The sequence below is a fragment of the Channa argus genome, chromosome 2 (assembly GCF_033026475.1).
Source record: "Channa argus isolate prfri chromosome 2, Channa argus male v1.0, whole genome shotgun sequence".
Classification (NCBI taxonomy): domain Eukaryota; kingdom Metazoa; phylum Chordata; class Actinopteri; order Anabantiformes; family Channidae; genus Channa; species Channa argus.
The window spans coordinates 18,801,939-18,820,131 of NC_090198.1; the positions used below are offsets into that span (position 1 = coordinate 18,801,939).

Here is an 18,193-nt window from a genome sequence, read left to right on the forward strand (position 1 = left end):
ACTTAGATCACTTTAGGAGAGTCCGTTCTAACATTAAGCTACAGGTCAAATAACTGCACAACTACATTCTTGTGAGGTTTGTTTATTTGAGAATTCTAATGGTTCCCTAGAAGGGGCCAGGCTGGGGCCTAATCATCCCTGACCAGCAACGACATATCTTTCTCATGAACTTTCACTTTCCTACAAAATAAAAGGCCATGGCAATTTGTAGACATTTAATTTTAGACTTTATTTTGAGATCGTGGCAGAGAAAATGACAACATAAATGACACGTATGGAAATTGGGGTAGTTGTGGACCAGCTCAGTAAGCTTTTTTTTCCCCCCAAACTCATTTACTATTGTGATTTGAAGCTCCAGCTGAACTCATTTGATGCTGCCCCACTAGCAATATGCATATTTGCATTTCATGTACACATACTGGTAATTTCTGACTATTTGCACAACCAATGCGCCAAACCAGTGCAGGCTTTGATAAAGCTGTTTTGTGTAGGTATACATGTGGCTAACAGCAAGTATATATGAAGCCTAAAAGTGCACATCTGACCTAAACGCTACAAGTTTCATTATAGCTCTGCTGTCAGCTGTAGTGCCCCAATCTCCCAATGGGCCTGTCACAATCAGGCTGTTTATATTTTATGTTCATTGAATGTGCGATGCCCCTAAAGGCTGAGAACACCGGCAGATTCTAGGAGTGTTTGTTTATGTAATGTTCCATCAGAAATTTTTGTCTTGTTAACCCAACTTTCAATTTCCTGTCCATTCATGCTACACCTCACATAATCAGGCTTACTTGGAAAGAAGCATCCTAATCAAAAAATTGCAACCTTTCAAATAAAAGATCAGTAAGTAAGTAGTTAGTTATGAGCCCTTAAATCAGTCAAAATTGATGTTACATAACAGTTCACTTTATCAAAATTTTTGTAACTCTACAGCTCTGAACCTTTACCTACTACGTTACTTTGTATACCACCACAGCTACTCTAATGAACACTGCATGTTTGAGTTACGTCATAACCAGGTGTAGAATTCAAAGTCTAAACTGTGTGGTTTGTGAGTCACGGTTAAGAGCACAGTTTGACACATTCAAAATTTGAATTAACTAGGGGGAAATGCGTCCAGCGTTAACCCCATGAAGCAGGTACAGATGAAGCTTTAAATGCTGCTGTGTGTTACCTAGTTTCTATAAGTGGTAATAGGCCTAAGGTTATATTGCTGAGTGTTTGTTAAGCGCCACCTACAGACATTATGCTGTAATCACATGTCCTGCTAAGGCTCAAATGATGTGCAGATTCCCGCCGAAAGTGGCCCGACTACTGCGGCAGAGAAGGAAACTTTAAATACTATGCTAATGTCCTCTGCCTTCTTAATTTCCAGCCAGCAACAATCATTTTCTGTTTCTCCTCTGTTTGTCAGGAATTACCGTTTCTGTCAAGGTTGATTGTCTGAAAGGCTGTGCCTCAGCAGATGCTCTTTTTATATGCAGTCTTGGACTTTTCCTGCTCATTAAATTAATATTTGATTTTATTGATTATTCTTTAAATAAGAATGTGTGTATCATTTACTAATTGGTTTATTTATTTATTTGTTTATTTAGTTATTTATTATTCTGGGGGGATTAAATAAAGACATTAGAATAATTTAGCAACCTTCAAATGTTGTTGTCCTGTGTCCAGCAAAGACATTTGATGACTACCCATAATTTTAAGCAAAGACTTGAGGAATATGTAAAGTCCATATTTTCCGCTAGCAACGATGTCTGGAGACTGGTGACAACCGCCTCTCATGAGGGCTCATTAAATAGGTAGAGTGACAGCGTCACTGTGAAATATCTCATACACCTTAACATCTATCATATATTAAGAATAACATCTCTTTTATTACACCACAAAGACAGATTGCTATTCAAAAATGAGGTTTGCATGTTGGGCAGACAATGTTTATCTATTTCTTTCTTTATTCATGATTTTTTTTTTTTTCATTTACAGGCTAAACATGCATTCACCTTCCCCTCGCTGATTTCTCTAGTATATCTCTTTAGCTTTTTGGTCCTGTTTGTCAGTTGTTTTTAAGAACAGAAATTGCAAACGTTTTTTACATAACATGTTTTAGTGTCTCTGTGTGTGCACCTTCAGAATTTGAGGTGGTGGAGATGAAGAAAGAAATGTAATGATGTACAGTAATGGAGGCTTTTGAAAGCCAGAATGAAGTTAAGGCTCTTGTGCTGTGTGAAGTGTGATACATTTATTGTGATCAGTTTTTGTAGCTAATGAAAAGCTTGTACAATAATAATCTGCTGTACATGTAATCGGAGGCACAACGAGCTCTGCAGGCTTCCTGCGTACCTACCTAGAACTGGCAGCCTCTAACCACCTAACTTCTCCTCATCTGTACAGTATCTATTGCAGTATCTGTAATGCCCTGCTGGCAACCGCTTCAAGTCTTTGTTTCTACATTTGTTAACCATGTTTCTCCCTAAGATCCCTGTGCTAAAATACCAGGGAGGCTTAGCACATTTTTAAATAAGCAAGTCACAGTATGGATCAAGAAAAAACCCAGCAAGCGCGTATTCAAGATATTTTACAGCATATTTCATCATTTACCTATCTGTGTATGTAACCCAACCACAGAGCTGTTTGCTGTACCTTTTATATTTTATTTTGAAACCAGAATGAAATCCTTCACACAGCATGCTGTTCAAAAATGAAAAAGGGCATATTCATGTTTGTATAAAAGCATCTCCACCCGACAAAACTAATACATGATAGATAAATTATTGTATTAAATATGTAGCTGGGTTATGATTTTATTCGAATTGTTCACAAACAATTTCTTTTTATTTTTATCGCTTGGAAACTAATGGAAAATCAAGCATATTTATGCTACTGTATATTAGAGTGAATACTTGCTTATACCAGTTTAGTTGCCATGGTTAATATTTTAAGATCTTTTGAACCTTATCAGTGGGATAAGTAATAACACTTTTTGTGCGCGAGTGTGTGGGTGTGTGCTTGTGTACAATATGTGATGACTGCTGAGGTTTAGTGACAGCTACAGTTCAATTTAACCTTTGTTTATTACTTGAATGTTCTACGTTTAAGTTATTTTATGTTGTCTGAATAAAAGCTTGTGGACTAATTAATATATATAATTCATCCACGTTCCTTTTTACGGATTGTTCTAGTGAGCTAAATCTAACTTTTGATATTATCACTGGCTTTAGGCTGAAAGCTTACAGGAAGAATCTTTTAGTCACCCTCTCAGGCCTAGGTTTGGCATTATCAGACTTTTGCACATCTATATGCAATCATAAGCATTTAAATGGGCCTAAAATGTCCAAATATAGTATTTGTAGGGATTTGTCACAAGCTGTAAATGATGGAGAGTTGTTTACCATGTAAGGAACAGCAGAGATCTTAACCAATGAAATTCCACCATTCTCAATACCAACTTCAAAGCCAAAGCAAAAAATAAACCAATCTAATTATTGTATTTTAGTTGACTTGGCTGGTAATATACTGTACCCACGCAAGTCTATGTTGTCAAGGTAAAATTAACAAATGAAACTCTCTCACCTCTCATTCCTTGTCCAGTTCTGGATATCACTTTAATATGCTAAATCCTTTTGTTCCAAAAGCTCTGAGACACTGTTTGCATAACAACAGTTTTTGACAATCGATAACTTCGTCAGTGATTTTCTGCCCCAGACGACAGATTCTCTCCTTCCCCCCCTTCCCCCCAAGAAAAAGTAGCAGTGGACTTGTTGCTCTTCTTGCACCTGCAAAACTGCATTCTTTTTCTCTTTGCTTCGACCACCATCCTAGGTTTATTCTCGAATGCCTCTGACAGTTGGCGTCAGTACTATAGTACTGTTTTCAGAATTTTGGTGTTTTGATTTGGTGCAGAAGTATTGGCTCTAATGACATCCCTACTGCCCAGAAGATTAAGACTTGACTTAAGACTTTGATGACCGTATGGTACCCATCTGATCCCCAGACCTTGTTTCTTCTCCAGTTATCAGGTTAGAAATCAACAGTGTTATTATAAAGTAATTTAATATGTGATCCAAGTACTGTACTTGCAAAACTAATGAGATTTCAATGATTATTGCTAACAAACAAATGCTAAGTGCTAAGATGATAAATTAAGTTGAGGAAGATGGTAAATATTATGTCTGCTTAACAACAGCATGGTAATATTGTCATTATGAGAGTTAATGTTGGTGAACATGTTGACATACACAAGTATAGTATAGCCTTATGAAAATGGTAGTATAAATGTAGACTCTTAGCCCTGTTGTCACATCATTAATATGCAATATTGTACTATATAGCAAATCTAAATTAATATTACCACATGACATAGCCTGTGAAGTTTACATAGTGCTTGTATAAATTACAATCAAGGTATTCAAAGCAGGATTAAAATGGACCCTTGTGCAAGTCAGCTCTGTGTGTATGAGAGTCTGTTTTTCCTATTATTATTTCTTATTGCAACATAAATTACTTTTCTTTGCTGGAAAATAAAGCATCTTTGTTTGGCTGTCACAGTTGGCTAGTAGCTGTCTGTCACAAGACAAATAATGACAATGAAGTAGAAAGGGAAACATAGTCTTGAGAGGTAGAAATAGGGGGGAAAAATTTATAATGTGAGAATCATATTTTTTGATATGTGAAATATGAAACATTTTGATGTGAGAGGAAATTATGACGATCATTTTAAGACTCAGAGAAAGTAGAATAGGGTTAGTTATAAATAGAAAACTGTAATGGACACATCTTTTATTCAATGGTGCGTTTTAAGAATACCCGTTATTAGCTCTGCATATACTGAATTCATGGTCTTTTTTTCTGTGCAGCCACTGATTGAAAGTGTGTGTTTGTGCATGTGTATCCCCATAGGTTGTGGCTAATCATCAAATAGTGGTGTGGGCCAGGGTTTGCTCAAGATAGTCTGCCAACTGATGTTCATTAAACATTTGGCACTCAACTGGTTGTCTGGACACAGCTACTCATTTGTGTGTGTGTGTGTGTGTGTGTGTGTACACTTACACACAGATGCCTATGTTTATATGTATATAAATATTTTTATATAGGTGTGAGTGTGTAAAAATGAAAAAGAAAAGTGTCACACATTACTACAAATAACTATTAACTATTGGCAATCGACATCTGAAATGGCTAACGTCTATAATGTGATATTAAAATGGAGCACTAAAGAACATGGGGTTTGTAAGAGCTTGATTATTAAAATTCTGTTAAGGAAGTCACTGACCAAATGAGCTCAGTGTGATGGAGAGAGTTTAAGTTTCTGGATAAGATGGAAGTGAGAGACAGAAAAAATAGCAACCTAAGGTTTGTTTGTGCTGTCGTGGACATGTTGGGTGTGTACACATGTGTGACTAAGAAATTATTATTTGCATCCATGGTAAGGACGGTGAGAGTTAAGTCACAGTTGAGCATCATTTTTCTGTAGTGAGTGGAGGTAGGTGGTGTGCTGGGTTTGGGTGAGCTCTAGTCAGACCAGGACACATAAATACTGTAACGTTTTCTTAATAAATTAGTTTATCACTTTTTAAGTTCAATTCGAATTTAATCTAGTTGTTCTTTGCTATTTTAATATTTACACTGTGTACCTCGAGTATCTTAGGATAAATAAAACACATTCTGCTGTGTTTCCTTAATCATGTCCACATTTTACCTTAGTGTTTCATTCTGATGATGTCCAACTTCTTCGCTAAACTTTCTCAGCACCTCACTAAGTTTTAATTTCAGTTTTGAGAAAAAACTTCCTAATGGTCAGAGAGAGGCTCAGGATTACTTAACTAGTTACTTAATAGAGACAAAAACATTTTCTTTTCTTTTTTTAAATGCTTTAAATTAGCGCTTTGGGACTAACCGAACACTAACAGAAAAAAACTGAAAAAAACAAACAAGTAAAATGGTTGTAATTCCTCTGGTAGTATACAAAGCAAAAACGATATTGTTTCTCTGTAAATACTTATGGACCTAAGTGCAGATCACAGACCTGCATCATGGAAGAAAACAGTTAGTCCAACTCACATGCCTCTTCACACATGTCCACTGCACAAGACACTCAGGAGGACATTTTAAAACAAGCTGTTGTTTGTTCCCTCTGATGCTTCCTTAAAACGCCAATGGCCATCTAAATTTCATCAACCTCTTGTTATTTTGTGTTTCAGCTCTCTTTCCCTTTCTCTTTCATACACACACACACACACACGTCTCCCTCTTCTATCCCCATGTTGACAGAGATGACAGTCGAAACCACTCCCTAACTGGTTGGCCGTCAAGCACCATTTTGTCCCTGTCATTCAAATGTCTTCACCTGACTCCGTCTATGTCGATCCATCTCAAATCATTACCTCAGGGTCGCAGCTATTCCATTTCAATTTCAGGATGTCTGCGCATTTTTTTTAAAACACACACTAAAAAAGTGAACATAAAACGAAAAGGAAATGCTGTATTCAAATGCTTTTATATAAAATAGGTATCGTAATTTAAAGGAGTAGTTTTTGTAACGGCATCAGCCTTAAACATAACCATTGCACAGGAATAGGAACTATGTACAGTCATATAAACATAATGACAGTAAGGGAGTACTGCTTGGAAAGTTGTCTTTTTTTTTCTTTTTCTTTTTTAAAAAGTGTGTTATATGGGGAAATATTGTAGTGCGCATTCATGAGCCTGCGAGTCCTACTTTTACAAAAAAAGAAATTATTCAGATTAAGAATTTGGATAGAATTCAGAGCCAAAGGTGACAGTTGACCTCTCTTTCCTGTGTATCAGTGACCAAGACATTCTGTATGTTTACTGCCACTTCAGACCATTACATTTAGTATAAGGCATTTTTTGATAAGCAGTGTTGAAGAAACTGATTAACTGTTCACTTACTGGGGAAATGTATTGCAAGCAACAAACTGCTAATATACCTGATCTTTTTAAAAATATTTTTTGTATTACAGTATTTTTTATTATGTTGCACAACATGAGTTTAGATTAAAACATTGTGTATATTCTGTCATTCTGTCAAATATGTTAAAATCTTAGTCATAGTAGCATAACTTTTTCCCACACCATCGTTTTTTTTTTTTTGTTTTTTTTTTTCCAAATCTGACAGCAAAACCTTAGCGACAGTATGGAATGTTCTTTCTCTCCCTGCTTTTCATAGACAGTATTTATTTTGCCACTGAGAAAAAGAAAGTTTTTCAACTCAGGAGTTTTTTGTCACGATGCCGAAAATGTATAAGCTACCAACCAAGATGATTATGAAATAATATAAATGTGTTAACATGTAGCAAAATAAATTGAACGATTGGTTGAAACACTTTTAAACATAATAGCAAAGAGAGAAAAAGTAGAGTGAGGGAGAGTTGACTGATACATAGGAAATGACAGAAAGAAAGAGGAAAGGAAGAATAATGTATCAGGGCCAGTCATGCCCCAGTGGTTTTACTAATCATGCAAACAAGGTCACTGTCCACAAGAGCCAAACTGGCAGGCGATGTGCAGGCTTTGCTGTCGCTCTCTCCCTTTCGCAGTATCTTTCTCCTTCTATTCATTCATTTCATCAATCAGGCCTACAAGCAGCTTCCCACACAGAGGCTCAGGGAAGCGCCACACTTTTCAAAGATTGCAGCAAACGGTTGTAAATACAGTACATTATACACATTACCTGTATTTGTAACTTACAATTATTATTACAATGCTCTAAAATGTACTTAAAGTACAGATTCTCCACTAAGAGTGATTTCTGTGAACAGCAATCAGACTGAATTTCTACCTAATACAAAACACAGCAATGTCATTTAAACAATAATGAAGTTTATGCGGTTGTTAAAATTACCACTACAAGTTCAGTTATTTCCATGTGTAGTATAAATAGGGTTTCTGCAGAAATTAACCAGCTGTCGGTACATAAAGTGCTTCAAATCATCTCTGCCTTTACCAGCTGCTGTTTTTGTTTCACACAATCTAAAATGTTCAGACCATGTGAAGTTTGATTCATGTACAGATTCAAGGAGAGAATGACTTCAAAAACCTCAATTCTGAGAATTTCATTTCAAAAATCATCAACATTCATTTCATTTCTTGTATTCAGAAACTGACCCGTAGTAGCTAGTGGCAATAAAAAAACAAAATGTTAAAAAAGCAAATGTTGGGGGCTATACACCAGTGAAACAACATTTTTTTTTTTAAAGGAGGAAATAGTTGTTGTGAACTCATTCACATTTGTGTTGAAAACTGCAAACGCACTTTCAAAGGTGTAAAAATGGCAATGAAAAAAAAAGATCTGTTGCACTATAGAGATTTGGTGTGAAACAGAACAAGATGATGGTAAAGGTTGAGCTTATTTTATTTAACTATTTTATGTACTAACTGCTGGTAAATTAATTTTACCAAAAATGTAAATATTTTATTAAGACTCTGCATCTCCAAAGTAAGAAGTAGCTAAAGCTGTCAAATAAAGTTTACTTTACTGGCATAAAAGTAACATAAGTACGTCAAGAGTGTATTTAGGTACAGTACCTGAGTGACTGTACTTAGCCACTGAACTCTAAATAACCGATCATGAAAATAATCTTTGGATCCAGCCGTATTATACTACTTACATTAGCAGCCCCACGCACACATTTTTGGATATTTTTTCTATGACTCATGTACGCTGCTGCTCAATCAGTCTAATCACAATTATGATGTATGTACATATGTGAACGTGGAAATTCTCTCTGTGTGCAGTTTCCCCATTACGTTTGCCCCTAATAAGGAGTAAACCTATGCGTGTGTTTGTGTAGTGGATCGCGTGTGTGTCACATGGTACTGCCGCTCTGAAGTTCTCTAAAATGGCCCCGACAGTACTCAGACTTTATCTCGGGAGCCCCCTAGTGCAAAGTCCTTGTAACATCTGATGAGCCCACCTGTGGCTAAAGCAGCAAATTGCTGGAAGTATTTGAAGGGAACGAGCAGGCATGTTGTGGATGACCTTTCTATCTTGGCTTTTTATTTAACACTGGGCCTCTTGCATTTATTTTTTTCTCATGTCACAAGCCTGCCATACCTCCTGCATCCTCTGGCCAAGCTTTCACACTAGGACAAAAAGTGGCCAGTTACACTACAGGGGACAGTTTACTTAGGCTCACTCGCATTTTAAACAGGGGTCTCGTTAGTTAGCTTACTGTCTCCCCATTCTTGTAATCTGTAATTACATTAATAAGCAGAGTTGAAATGGTTGATGTAATGTGACTAATCAATACATATTGAGGGACCAAACAATACATTTAATGACGTTTTTGTATCACGATATTGAGAATTTCAGTATTTTATCCCATCCCTATTTATTACTGCTTAAAATTAGGTTTTATTCTTGAAAGAAACAGCAACTATATCTCAGCACTTGCATATTGTTTATAACAAACAGCAAAAAACACCAGTTGTTTCATTTTTTCAGGTGTGTTTGTAATTGTCAAATTCTCTCTCTCTCGCTTTCTCTTGCTCTCTTTCTTACTCACACAGACACACACAGTTACAGCTCTCTTGACATAGACTCTTATGTTTCCCTGCTACCCTAATTGGCCACATTGTGAAGGGAAGTCAACGTTGCAGTTTTCAAATGTTAGTGACCATTTTTTGTGTAGAGTCTAGTAAAAAGAACAAGTGGATAATAGGAGACCCAGGAGGCTTAGACATGCCGTAAATTCATCACCTCCTTTTTTTGTGTGTGTGCGTGTGTGTCTGGGGCACTGTCCGGACGAACACTATTCTACAGTATTTGCCTGTTTGGTATTTAATTAGCCTAGTCACCGCTCCAAGTCAGTCACCAAGCCCTCGTGGAAAAGATTTCATGAAGGTGATGAATGAAGTCATTTTGCCTCAGTTTCCTTTGATCTCCAGGTGAGGGCTCATTTTTACCTTTCAGTCAGACTTGTTCAGCATTAGTTTTGGTTTGCATCATCTTCTATTTTTTAACCTTATTAGATGTTGCAACAGTGTAATAAGAGATGGTTATTATTAGAAAATGTCTTCATGATGTATTCACGAGAATATAAATCACATTAAGCTAGTGTGATGTAAATGTGATGCAGCAGTTGTGAGTTGGAAGTCAGAGTTATGATACTGAACATGGTACTGAATTGCTCAATTGTTGTTTTAGTTGTGAACCTCTGACTTCTTTTTGTAGAAGGGACCAGTTACCTGTGTGCTGATGTTACAGTGACAAGCAGTGCACTGGTAGCCACACATTTGAGATTTCTCGAGGAGGATTAGCTTCAGCTTGGGTGCTCAGCACCCTGGTGACAAACTACATAAATGTGAAGACTCATCCATCACATACAAACACACATACACTGACCAATATTGTCTCAATGCCCTGGAGGCAGAAGCTTTGTATGTGTTTATGGCCCTAAGTGCTGTTGACAGGTGAAAATAAATCCCACTCTCCTTTTCTCATTCCCTGTGCCTGTGCTGTGTACTTTTTCCTTCTTCTTTCCTCTGCGAGTCATCCATTTCCATCATTCACACCGCCAGGCTCTTTTGTGTTTCTTCATTTTATTCTTATCAAATTCCTTATATATGCTCTATGTCTTCCTCTCGATTTGATACCCTCACAGCTGTCACCACTTTGAGTGGGATATAAAACAATCAATTGTGCAACCCTACATCAAATTCTTTATTCCCATCTAGCCAGTTGCAATATATTAGGCAGATCTTAAAGACTTAATGTTTTGCTCTTTTTTCCACAATATACAGTACAAGTGCTAGAGCCACTGTCACACATGTGTTTCGTCCATTTGCAACTGAAACACCTCGGGGTTAGGGAATCAAGGCGGAGTGGTAACAAGGGCGATGTTGTCAGGATTCGTCACAATCCTGTATTAAATGCCATCAGCATTTTAAAATAGGAGCCACAGAGGAGACATTAACATGTTGTTTTTCTGTGTATATGCCTGTCTGTGTCTTGGGGGTATTTTACTAATACAAATGTACAGCTGTTTTCAAACAGGTCATCAGGTTATAATGAGATCCAGGTAGTAGGTGTTTGGTTACTGTTGCTATAGTGAGCCGAAAAGGGATGTACCGTATATATTAGAAAGTAAATATACTAATCCAAGCCGTAATTAACACATCTTTACGTTTACATGTGTAATCAATTGAGTGCCGTCGTCGCATAAGGTCTGCGATGGTGATAAAGTAAAACAAATGTTTTTGGGTTTTTTCTCCACATAGCTCTCTTTTTCCTTTGGCTTTGTTTTCTTCTTTCTCTGTATCCTCTGTGTTTTATTCACAGCAGTGACTGTCTACATGCTGAGCGGAAAACATGAGCTCTACAAAGATCATCTCTTTCTTTCTTCTCGTCCGCCCACCTATGGCAATGAACCATTAGTTGTCCCCACAGTGCAGCCTTTTCTCGTAGGTGTCTGTGTTGATTGTTGTGGTCCGTTCCGGGTTTTTATTTTGTAAGGTTGCATGTATGTACAGTATGTTATTCGGGTTAACCTTAGTGATTACAACCCAGTTTCATTCAGAAATGTATGTAGCTGATCCTTTAATTAGGAGAAATAGAGAGATGTCATTTGTAATGCCTCCCACGTCATATTCAGCAAGGGCATAGTCTGAAAATAACATCAGCCCTTCAGTCATTTCCTAATGTTCTCCGTCAGTTTGTTGTGACAAAAGTCGTACACGAACAATGGACTTTGGAAATTAGCAGTGCAGCTCCATTTGCAGTGGCTAGTTTATCAAATTGTCATGCCTCACTTTGATCTGTTTATCCTTTCAAAGACTATATGCAGTATACATTTCTATGGAAGCCAAATAGTGAGCAATGCTTTTATTCAATATTCAAAGGCTTCTCTGTGCATAGTTGTAGTTAGATTGATGGTTTTATGTCAACAAGCAGAGAGTTTGAGTTAGACTCAAGCCCGTTGTAGTTTTTGTCCTCCAAGTGCTTTTCTACTACTTTTACCTTTCAGAGTGACTATTGTTTACAATATGCGGTCAGTTCATTCAAATACTGGCTATTTGGAAATTTGTTTTCACTGATCTGAGGACTAGTAATCACAGCCAGTATCACAACTGTTTTATCTCCACAAGCCCTGTGGTAATTTGCTGCTGATAAAATCTGAGGCTGATCTCATACTTTTACTTACTTAAAAGTTAATTGGACACATTATACTTAATCTTACACGTTTTTTCCCACATGCTTCGTTGCACTTTGTAAACGTAAATAATTGACAGGGCATTGACATGCAATTTGCTAGACAAGAAATTTGCCTCTGTGGGAGTTGTTGGTACTACAACACTCACCTAATTTCAGCCAATTAAAAAAAAAAAACACTTCTCATTAACATTCTCTGTTCCTATAGCAGTCTTTAGGGTCAGGTCAGGACATCTGTAAGTATTAGAATGATTATTTTGTATCTTCATCCATCTGCAGTGGCTGAACAAGATTATTGTTGTAGGCTAGTGCTAAATGTGTGTATGCTGTACACAGGGATAAAACCCTAGAGTCTTACAGGATGCGTAAGCTGGTTTCTCTACTCTTATCTTCCTCTGGGTTTAGAGATGTCTGATTATGTCCAGACTGCAGCAATTCCAATAACAATGTAAACTTGGCCTTCTCACCAAATGGTTTGGCAGATATGAAATCAGTCCAAACCACATCTGATTAGTGCATCCCCAGACCTACAACCCAGCATCACTGAACTGACTACTGTAATTGTGGTCATGGGTGTTTTACGACATGTTTTCCCTTTTCCTTAGGGACTAATGTACTCTCTCTCTCGCTTCCTCCTATGTTATCATCACTTTAATTCTTGTAAGCACCTGCCATGCTTACATGTTTTTAGAAAATCACTTTTTTAGAGTCAGAGAATGGACTGAATACATTTTGATGAACCTACAGATAAAAAGAGTTCTCAGAAGAAAGGTTGTATATTTACATGTGAACAATTATTGGCTCGGCTTCATTGGCTCATCTAGCAAGGAAGGTAGAGATTAGCAAAGTCTTGATGAAGCCATTATCTCACCTGAATGAATGTGTTTACCCCACAATTAAATGAGTTGATTAGTACTATGTGATAACTTCTGTTACATCAAAGTAAAAAACTACAGTGTTTAGGTTTCACTTTTTATTACCATCATTAAGGTATTAATTAGTATTTATTACAACCATTGGGATTTATTTTGAAAAAGACATTAAAATCAATCCCATTTGCAATAGGTATTTTTTCTATAAGCACCTGTTGCTTATTAAAACGTCTGAAGTACATGCTTTATCCATCTGAAGCAAAAATGGGACCAGTTGAATTTCTCTGCAGTTTTGCATATTTGCTTCTGTTGTGTTTTACCAAGTCTCATGCTTGGCTGGTGTTTTCTGAAAGAAATACCTTGTTTCACGCCCCTGCCTGTACCCTCACCATACTAGTTGGTAAAGGCAGTCATCCACGGAACACAGGGTCAGTGGTTCGATCCCCATTCCCGGCTATATATGTTGAATTGTCTCTGGGCAAGACACTGACCCCCCCAACAGCCGATTCCCATTCCCAGCAGTGCAGTGCCGGTCCAAACCCGCTAGAAATCGGGGTGGGTTGCTTCAGGAAGGGCATCTGGCGTAATAAAAAACAAAAAAAAAACAATGATCCTCTGTAGCGACCCTGAACTCACAGGATAAGCCAAAAGGACGAAAAAACAAAAAAACAAAACATTCATTTTATTAGGCTTTTTTTTTCTGAAAGTCTTTACTAGTTTGTTTTGTTCTCCCCCTAATTCCTCCTTGTTCCTGAGTTTGTCTTGTCTGTGTTTGGTGATTGGTGTTGTGATAATTGCAAGTAGGATTGTGCCGCAGGCATTCCTGTATGCTCTGATGTCTCACACTGAGCCATTGTTGTCTTCATTGGCTGATTAAAGAAAACAAACACATCTAGCTGTTATTTTGTACATCTGACTGTGCTAAATAAATAATACAACTGTGTACATTTATAAAACAGCTGTGATGTTCTGACAACAGCAGTGATTCAGTCCATATGTATTATATGCAGTAAAATGCTTTTCTGCACATAGATGAAAGTGTTATGAGGTTATACATATTGTCACTGCTCAATTAGCTTTTATCACCTAATTATAAATACATTTTAATGCTTTTTCTTTAATGTGATGTTTGGCTAAAATCCCTCAAATTATAAATGACATGTGTGGCAACTAAGCACAAAAGGGATTTTCCTCACCCCCAATTTTGCACGAGGGGTGGTCAACACAGGATTTGAACTTCCACTGAGCTAACAAGACTGGCAGATACAAGGGAGGGAAACACAGAGTAACAGACATTATTAGCTCCATAAAAAAAAAGCTATGCCTGTCATATCAAGCTTTTCTGACACAGAAATGCCTGCATCGATTCAGCTACGATTCCCTCCCAGCTTTGCCCTGATTCAAGCAGTTTGAATCGATGCAGCTGCATCTTAGACATTAAGCCCGACATATCGATTCTAACTGGTGAATTGTGACACCCTGTGTGTTTGTGTGGCTGTGGGCGTGTGTGTGTGTGTGAGACATGTATTTTTGCTTTGATTTTTTATAAGGTTTTTATCTACTAAAAGCATAGAATGTATATAGATTTTAAGCATGACCATGTACAAAGACAAAATTGCAGCACCCTCCAAACTCCTCCTGTTTCACTTGCACATGCCATACACTGCTCACTGGTTTATGAATAACATGAGCACTGAATGTGCAAAACTCTATTGCTAAGTGAGGCAAGTACTTTTTCTGCATGACTTTTTTGTGATTGCCATATTGTTGATGGAGTCGTGTATCGATGTATACACATCCTTATTTCAAGCCAGTCTTTCTTACAGCAAAGCTTAGGTCTTTCCTACAAAATGGTTACACAATTTGTGTTTTTTCATCTGAAGAGACACACACCTTGTTCTCTATGTTGATTAAAATCAATATTGTCCAATCTCATCAATATCACCATCCTTGGTCTACTAATGGCTGCCTTTGCAGAGGACCTGAGGCTATATGTTGAAGTACAGCTTTCTTTGGGCAGATCCATACCTTTTGAGGTGATTGGGTTAATGTGTTACCCCTGTCTATGATTTGTGCGAACTCCTATTTCATCATATCAATTGTCTACTGCATTGATTAGAGGTTAATTGAACGGAACACGACTCTCCAGCCATCAGTTTTATGTGCATACGTAGTATAAAATAGCTATGAATAGGGCTGTACACAATGTGCTAAAACACTGTGTCCATTTACATGTATGTGGCTTTTATAAATTTGGTGTGGACCACTGATGCATGTATTTTTAATTGCCAGGCCAGTAGGAGAGTCACAAGACAAGGCCGCTGGACAAAGACTGAGATAAACTCAGCCAAACTGTCCTGTCACTTAATTTATTTCCTCTTCCACTGCCTCTCATACTCCCTTACTGTCTTTCTGTTTGTCTCTCTGTTAGGCTGAGTGGAGCTAGCTGACCTTCACTGGGACACAACCATGATTGTAATTGCATTGATATGTCAGTGAGCTCCAGCGGTTGCAGGAGAGCATAGCAATATTACCCCAAAGCTCTGCGGTGGTGCATTGTGAATTTTGCTTTCTTCTCACTGATGACTCACAGAGTGGAACTACACAGAAGAAACAGATCGACCAACACTTATATGCACACAAAAACTGTATTTGTTTGTAGGGGCAGACACAGCAAGCCCTCGAAAGCCTTCAGATATATAGTAGATGGCAGACAAACATGTGAGCCATGTGACATCTTAATCTTAATCTCCCCCAATGAAAAAAGTGTATCAATGTTAGATTAATCTTAATTAATTATTTGCTGCCATCACTTGCTGTACCTTAATGCATTACCTGTCTCTTAGTTTTGCTTCAATTATGGGTTAATTTAATCCGATTAGTGTGGTGGTTGGCTGTATGCACATGCTCCTGACCTCAGGCTTCTGCATGTGTGTGTGTGTCATGTTTATTCATCACACATTACAGTATATCTGAAATCAAGTGGAAGCATGGAATTAGCATAATGTTCATTTCAGTCAGTTGAAAAAGTATAAAGCTTTTTATGTGTTCTGTATCAGTAGGTCTATCTAGACTCCTTATAAATGTTATGTAAATCAAAATTTTTAATTCAGTTGATATTGAATCCCATGCATTGCTTAAATTAATTTCTTGCTTAGGCTTAAAAATGGTGAAACTCTGGCATTATTAAACCACCCATAGTCGGTAGACAACAGTGTTCCATAGTTTTAAAATTGTATTACCTTTATTTGTAAATTTCTTATGAAGCTATTTGCTTTAATGCTGTTTCTATCAAAGTTATCATAGATTAATGTAATAATACCTTCTGTTTTTCATCTCTGTTTAGCATGCATAGGAAGTAATAGGGATAGGGATAGGCTGTAGCCAGCCCCGTGGTGACCATACGCAGCGTATTAAGCTCTTTACATTTGGTTTAGTTTAACCAATCTTTGGTGACTTCTGTGTCATATCTTTGCTTCACTTGATGCACGATGTGGAAATTATAAATGTGAGTTCTGCTTATGAGAACATCTAAAAACCTTTGTCTTCTTAGTGCTTATTTAAGGTTTTGTAGGTAGAGAAAGCCTATTTGGGGCTGCTACGGGTATTTTAAGGATAAGACTCATAATCACAAACCTTCATTTCTGCCATGCTGTCTGTTTCACACACTCAGATTTTGTCTTTTTTTTTTTTGTTTTACTTGCTTACTTAGCCAATCACTTTGATCTCATAGACTGTGCTGTCACAAGCAGGCTGCATTGCAGGGTGTCTTCACCAATTTTGCTACATTTTGTCAAATCTCATGGATCTGCTCATGCTAACTTTTTTAAAATTCGAAACAGTTTTACTTATTAGCAGGAAAAAAATGAGAAGAATCTCTTCTACCTGGTGGTCCAAAGAAAAGATGAAGACGAAGGGCAGTTGAGGGGGGAGAGTTACAGTAGATGTAAAGAAAAAACAGGAGTCAGGAAGTGCGCAGTTGTTTCAAAGGGAGAGAGCAAAACCTGTGTTGATGGAAACGAGCTGGTTACCAGATGGGTTTTGTCAGAGAGAGAGGGGAACAGAGAGAGGGAGATGGTTAGGAGATGGAGCCTGATGTGGCTGTCTGTAATGCGATATGGCAGATGCGATTTTATTTTTAGGACACAAGGCCCCAGAACGATAGGTTTTATAGGGTTGTGAGTGGGTTGATCTTTTTAAATATTCAACTTCAATGAAATATGGAGCATGACTCCGGGCTGTTTGGAATTCATAAGTCTGTTTGGCAGGACTGGTCCTGCATATTGAGAGCTGTCAGAGTCGGCCTAAGTGTTAAACACAACCCCTGAGCTGGCAGAAGAAACAATGGCAAAAAAGAAACACCTCAGCGGGACCACAAAAGACACAAAATATTAAAGTTCTCTATTGAAGGTTAAGGCTGTGAGGGATTCTGTTTTGTTTAGCATTTATTGGTGTACAGATGTAGGCATTGAAATTGTTGGTCTTGAGTTTGTCATTCTTACAGCGATTGCTCGTCTCTTGTCCTGTGGGATGGCATGTTAACAATATATGGTCTGTATGTGGCACTCAGCTTACACTCGGAGTTACAGCACCCGATGCGCAAGTCATAGTCCCTACCACAACGTGCATTTCTACACCAACAAGTTACTGGAGTAGAAGATATATTCAGTATTATTAAAGACGCATGAAAACAGCAAACTTTTCCCAAACATAAAGTTTCAGGGAACCTAAATATGTTGTAGTTAATTTGACTTTATCAAGTGATCCCACAGATAATTACTGTTCAGACATGACAACTGCTTTCAGTGTTTATATGGGAGACTCAAGACTCTTTGCACTTTACTGTGTTTTTTTTTTTTCTTTCAAAAGAAAAATGAGGCTTATATGGGGTGTTGTAGCATTGTATCACTGTTTGTGTGATCACGTCAATCTAATGCTGTTCAGTTTGAATCATATGTGTCAGTTTATATTGCCACGTAAAACCGCTTTTACAAAGGTGAAATTAATTTCATAATGCAAATTGTTTTAATACCGTTTTATTTCATCCTAAACAAGAAAAATGTCCTGAGAAAACAGAAGATAAACTGCGCCTTAAATAGTTCACTCGTACAACAGGTGAGTAATATGACTGTTTGGTTAAAACAAAGGA

The 18,193-nt window shown here is 37.5% G+C and overlaps 1 protein-coding gene across 3 annotated transcripts in view; it reads left to right on the plus strand.

Annotated features, from left to right (window-relative positions):
• LOC137122815 (protein diaphanous homolog 3-like) overlaps nucleotides 1–18,193 on the plus strand; it is a 149,720-nt gene that overhangs the window by 118,153 nt on the left and 13,374 nt on the right. Inside the window, exon 27 of one of the 3 annotated variants that reach the window (XM_067496142.1) lies at nucleotides 15,476–15,527. The exons of the other annotated variants lie outside the window; for them this stretch is intronic. Coding sequence (XP_067352243.1) covers nucleotides 15,476–15,480 — 5 coding nt within the window. The 3' untranslated portion in view covers nucleotides 15,481–15,527. Of the gene's footprint in view, nucleotides 1–15,475; nucleotides 15,528–18,193 lie in introns of those variants that run through there. 3 annotated transcript variants of the gene reach the window in all.